The following is a 6,000-nucleotide window of genomic DNA, read 5'->3' as shown; positions in this document are numbered from 1 at the left end:
TAGATGCACATAGTTTATTAGACAGAGAGATAAAGGCATTTGGGCTTTGCTCCCCCCAGCCTGGAGTCTCCTGGTATATTACTTCCTCCAGTGGGAGAGCTTGGCTGAGAGGAGGCGCTGCCATGTGGAGATGCAGGACTGAGCTCTGAGCATGCTACTCAGCTTTCATCTTTCTGGTCATCATCATCGTTTCCATCATCATCCTCATCTCCATCATCTTTGTTGTCAGCATCTTTGTTGTCAGCATCTTTGTTGTCAGCCTTATCTTCCTTGTTATTATAATGGTCATTGCCATTAGCATTGATATTTCCCCATTTGAAGCCAATCCCTCTGACGCAGAGGCCCGGTGCATGCATTCCATTGACAGTCACTAGATGCTTGTCTGAACCTCCAGTGTCACTGAAGTATCGACCCCTTCTAACACCAAAGGTGGCCACACGCCCCTTGTTTGTAGTGAAGGTCAGGGAAGTCAGGCAGATCACTGCACTGCCCTCTACCTTTATCACGTGCTCTCCGTCCTCCAGAAGGAAGTCTATAAAGTTATCTGACCGGGTTCCATAGACATCAGTCCAGTTACTGCCAAACTGCAGCTGGAAGCTGGAGAGAAATCAAGTCAGCACAAACTCAGGGGTGCCAGCTCCTTCTCACATCTGCATCCTATTCTGGTCCTAGTTCACAGTTCAGGCTCCAGAAGTGTCCAGCTCTCACAGGGCAGCCTGCAGTCCTTCTTCTTCTAGAAACATCCCTCCTCATAGGACCTCAGAGAGTCTGGCATCTGTACCAGGGCAGCTATGTGTGCTACTGCACCCACCCTGAGCTGGAATGTTTTCAGGTTCTGCTCAACTCATAGCTTCCCCTCTAGAGCCCTCTACCTTATCAGCCCCAAATGAGGCAGGAGCCACACTGCTAAGATCAGTATACCTGAGACAGACCTTATGAGCAGAGACCAGAGAGACCGGCTCTTCTCTCTGTGTAGTCAGGGAGGAACAGGGGAGACTACGGGAGCCCTGGAATCTGTTCTACTGAGCAAAGAAGTGATATGACCACCCCAAATCTTCTGGATTGTTCCTAATGCCAGCTTCTTTCCTTTCTTGCATATTAAGTTGCTTATCAAATCAGACAGAGGATGCAGGAAGGATGTAAGATTAGAATTTCAGATAACCATGAGTCATTTTCAGTACACTATACCGTGTGTTACCTGTTTTTTTTAATTCATTTTTGACATTGATTTATTATTAATTTTGTGCAATGTATGTATATGTAGTTGTGCATGTTTACCCATGTAGGACCACATGTGCCAAGTTCTTAGTAGAGGTGGAAAGTTGGTCGGTTCAACCCCCAGTAAGATAAAATAATAAGCAGTGTGTCTATGTTGTCAATATGAACTGTGTGTGTAAATGATGCATGCATGTGTGTGTGTGCTTGCCCTTGTATGTATGTGTCTTCCTTGTTCACTGTCCACCTGGTTATGTGCACGTGGGGTACGTGCTTGTGTTTGTTTGTTTGTGTGTGTGTGTGTGTGTGTATCTGCATGTGCCTGTCTGCCTGTCTGTGATGCATGTGTGAGCATGTGTGAGCATGTAGAAGCTAGAGCTGGGCACTGAGTATCTTCCTCTGTGGCTACCTGCCTTATTGCCTGGAGACAAGCTTTCTCACTGAATGAAGGCTCAGTGTTACAGCTAGACTGGCTGTCCAGGACTCCTGGGACCTCCCTGTCGCTGACCCCCGTGCTTACCTGACAACCACCTCCATCCTTCCAGGCTCTTTCTCCTTTTGTATGGCTTCTGGGAATCTGAACCCAGGCCTCATGTTTGCAGAGCAGGTGTTCCTTCTTACTGTCCCTGCCGTTTCCCCAGGCCACGCCCCTCATGTGTTTAGACAGAGTCTCCATTGGAGCCTGGAATTGCCTTTTGGGTAAGACTCTGGCCAGCGGGCGGTGCAAGATGCCCCTGTCTCTGCTTCCACAGTTTGAGGGTACAGTCCTGTGCTGCTGCTCTCTGCTCTCACATGGGCTCTGGGAATCTAAACTTAGGGCTTCATTTTCACACAGAAAAGACTTTATCCACTGAGCCTTCTCCCCACTCACCCAACATCAAATTTTTTTAAGGATTAAGATAACCTCAAGCCAGTCGCGGTGGCGCACGCCTTTAATCCCAGCACTTGGGAGTCAGAGGTAAGTGGAATTCTGAGTTTGAGGCCAGCCTGGTCTACAAAGTGAGTTCCAGGACAGCCAGGGCTACACAGAGAAACCCTGTCTCAAAAAAACAAAAAAACAAAAAAACAAAAAAAAAAAAAAGATAACCTCAATTGCACAGGAGGTGCACTAAAAGAATTTTCATTGTTCCGTGGAATTCTATTAGTCTTGGGGGACTGTATTTGTGTTTACCAAGCTGGGCAATTAGCGACACTCTAGGAGAGCAACAGATCTCAAGAGGGAGACACTGGGGAGGGCAGTCAAGACCTGGCCTGTCCCAAGGAAATGCCTGCCTTTCTGGAGCAGAGCAGAGGTACAGAGTGGCAGAGAGAACTCACATTTTATGCCCTGTGAAGACAGGGTGATCTCTCAGACATGTGAGCAGTTTCTGTCACTACCAAGAGGCACTAAGGCCACCAGAACCACCTGGAAGAGGGACTCTTCAAGCCTCTGTGATTCTTTCTGAACAAGAAAGTTGGAGGTCCCTCTCCACCTGTCTCCTTGAGGACTGTCCAGTCTTAATCCAGCCTGGGCATCCCAGCCCTGAGTACACTGACTGAGATGGAGCTAGAGAAGCAGAGACCAAGAGGATACTAGGTAGTACTGGCTGGGGTTGTGAATCCAGGAAGTCCTCTAAGGCTCCAGTGTGAGATGAGTACCACCTGCCATTCCTGCAAGGAAGCCCTACTCACCCCTTGATGAACTTGAAAACACTTAAGAAGATCCGCATGCCCTTGAGTTGCCCCTGATCTTCACCTTGAACGTAGAAATACTTGCCAGCAGCATTCCCCAGGACATCTGAAAAGTGAAGCATTAGGAGAGTGTTCAGGACCACTCCCTCTCTCAGAGGCCATTATGCTTAGGACAGGATATGGGAGGTGAAGGCCACAAGGTGGCTCAGGTACTCACTCTGGGCTCTGCATGTGGGACTGGCCAGGAAAGCCAAAGTCAGCAACAGCAGCATGGCTCCTGAGGGTTTGTGGTACAATCTGGCACTTAGATGCCACAATGGTAAGATTTCAGTGACACTCTGAGAAGAAGACATTAGATGTAAGAGATCCCCAACCCCAGATTGAGACAAGAGGACATTCAGAGACCCTCTTTACCCATCGGCTCCTGAGACTTCAGAAGAGCCTACAGAAGGCTTCACCCACATGCCCACACTGTGACCTTCCTGACATAATGTCACTGTGCTAACATTCTGATTAATCTCTGAGCAGTAGGCTCCATGTTGTTATATAACACTGGGCTCCCAAAGTCTTCAGGTGCACCTGGAGAAACCACGCATTCCAAAGCCCTCCATCCGTCCTTCATGCTTCAGTCTCTAGCTGGCTCAACCCATTCTCCCTTTTCTGTCCTGGCCTCCCTGACTGCACCAGACTGGTTCTGGGCTCCTTCCTTACCTGTGCTCTCTGGACTGAGCCCCTTGGCTTGTCCCTTTATATCCTGATGCCACTGAGCCATGGCTGCTATGGGAATGGTTTCTGGCAATGCCTCGTCAGCTGGTCCTCAGAACCTTAACTTTGCCCAACCTTGCCCCCAAGGCTTTGAGAACATTTAAAACAATGTACTCAGCCGCTTTCCTGCTGTGTACTCAACTTGTTTAAATTTATCCTGCCTTTAAGAAAACAATATAACCAACCTTACTATGCCTTGGATTCCCAAGTAGTCAGGTTTTACAAGCTAAACTGAACAAGTAGTTTTAATCTTGAACTTTGTTTTCTGCTTATCCCTCAGGGCCCTTTCATCCCCTTGCCCAGAGCTATGTGTGTGTGTTTGCCTGTCCTGATATCTTCAAAGGCCAAGAGTAGCAGCTTCAAGGCAACCTTGAAGATAACAAGTATCTATCATAAATGCTGGAACTACCTGTGAATCCAGGTAGATGATCTTAGGGTTTGTTTGTTTGTTTGTTGTTGTTGTTGTTGTTGTTGATGATGATGCTATACTGGGTCAGTAGGGGCCAGTAAAGAAATGTCTTCCCTTGTTAAACTAAAAGTCTGGTAAGAGATACTTAAGACAAAATTTCCATATGTCTTTCCCCTCCCTTGTTCCTGTATCTGTGCAATTCCTGGTTGGTTGGTTGGTTGGTTGGTTGGTTGGTTGGTTGGTTGGTTAGTTGGTTGGTTAGTTGGTTAGTTGGTTGGTTGGTTGGCTGGTTAGTTTTTAAAGAATTACTGCAAAAGAAATGAAGGAAGGAGGGAACAGGTGAGTGTTCAAGTCTTGGGAATGTACCAACATTTGTATAAACAAAACTCTTAGTAGGTCTTGCAAAAGTGCTGAAGAGATTGCAGAGGTTTACAGCACCTGCCACTCAAAGAGGACCAGGGTTCAGTTCCCAGGCCCTACATGGTGGCTCACAACCTTCTGTAACTCCAGTTCTCTGATAGCCAGTGCCCTCTTCTAATCTTTGTGGAGTCCAGTCACACAAGTAGTACACATACACACACCCAGGCAAAACCCACATATGCATTTTACGTAAAGCTCAAGTTATTTTTTAAGTTTTCCAAACATGTTACCAAATGGTGGAAATTAAAATTTTTCATAACTATCTTACAAGGTGAGGACCATTAAAAGGTTTATGTAAATATTTTACAATGTGAGGAGATTGAATTATATATATATACAGTCATTGTAGTAAATACAAGTTTTATAGTATTTGATAAAAAAGACTAATATTTGATGTTTCTTATAAATCCATCCTCTAAGCTGTAAACATCCTTCTCTTCAGACTCCTTAACAAGGCATTGGCTCTCTTTTTATGTCCTACTATGGAATAAGAAACATGTACCTGTGTGTGTGTGTACATATATATTTTCTTTTAAAGCAAAATTCATAATCTTTGGCTTGTTAGGGTCATATGTCTACAGCACAGACAGAAATCCAGCTTTCAGACCTCTTATCAATTGAAGACAGCTTGGAGCACTCGATTCCTGGCATACATGTGTAGCTCATATGATAACTCAATTCTAATTTAGTCATGGAAAATAGACACAGAACAAGTTTTAACTACTATGATTTTCCAAATGCATGACTGTATCTGACTGTTGTTAGTTAGATATAATAGAGATAAAGATAAAACAAAAACAAAACAAAAACTCGAGACAGGGTCTCTGTGTGTAGCCCTGGCTGTCCTGGAACTCACTCTGTAGACCAGGCTGGCCTCGAACTCAGAAATCTGCCTGCCTCTGCCTTCCAAGTGCTGGGATTAAAGGCATGCGCCGCCACTGCCCAGCCCCTGTTTTTTTCCTTACATTTTTCATGCTGACCATCCAGGAATATTGTATGAGAGACCATTTCTCCTATGCTTTAATTGTATTAGATTTCAATTCCGTTAAATTGAAAGTGTTATATAGCATTTATCTAGACTTTAGACATATAGGTACATATATTTTAAATTTATTTTTTTAACCCGTGAGGCTGCACATGTGCCACTGTGCATGTATGCAGGTCAGAGAACAACTGACAGGAGTCAGTAGTCCAGTAACCTCTTCCTCCATGCGAGTCCCAGGAACTGAACTCCGAGCTCAGCCAGCAGCACCTTGACTTGCTGAGCCATCTTGTTGGCCCTACACACATTTTAAAGCTATTTTTCATTTATTATTATTTTTATTCCATGGGTGCATACATTTTTAATTATAGCTATACTGGGTGTTAAATGTACATGAATCTCTTTGAAATTATAGTTGTTTATAAAGTGGTCATTTAAAAGACTTCAACATAAACAGATACGTACTTGAGCCTTTTCTGATTATCCAAAAGCCTTACAAAAACTTCAGAAAACATAAGTAACTATCTTTTTAAAAGAC

At 44.7% G+C, this 6,000-nt stretch overlaps 1 protein-coding gene across 5 annotated transcripts in view; it reads right to left on the bottom strand.

The window, feature by feature from the left end:
• Sbp (spermine binding protein) overlaps positions 1–6,000 on the bottom strand; it is a 23,053-nt gene continuing 17,053 nt past the window's right edge. For 2 of the 5 annotated variants that reach the window (NM_001384098.1, NM_001384097.1), the window contains exons 2-4: positions 3,104–3,224; positions 2,887–2,992; positions 3–597 (exon numbers count right to left, since the gene is read on the bottom strand). In NM_001384098.1, coding sequence (NP_001371027.1) covers positions 159–597; positions 2,887–2,992; positions 3,104–3,158 — 600 coding nt within the window. In that variant the 5' untranslated portion in view covers positions 3,159–3,224 and the 3' untranslated portion in view covers positions 3–158. Of the gene's footprint in view, positions 598–2,886; positions 2,993–3,103; positions 3,235–3,597; positions 3,687–3,836; positions 3,927–6,000 lie in introns of those variants that run through there. The other 3 variants (NM_001384094.1, NM_011321.4, NM_001384100.1) reach the window with 3 other exon arrangements.

The sequence above is a fragment of the Mus musculus genome, chromosome 17, assembly GCF_000001635.26.
Source record: "Mus musculus strain C57BL/6J chromosome 17, GRCm38.p6 C57BL/6J".
Classification (NCBI taxonomy): Eukaryota; Metazoa; Chordata; class Mammalia; order Rodentia; family Muridae; genus Mus; species Mus musculus.
This window is presented reverse-complemented; position numbering and strand designations above follow the sequence as displayed.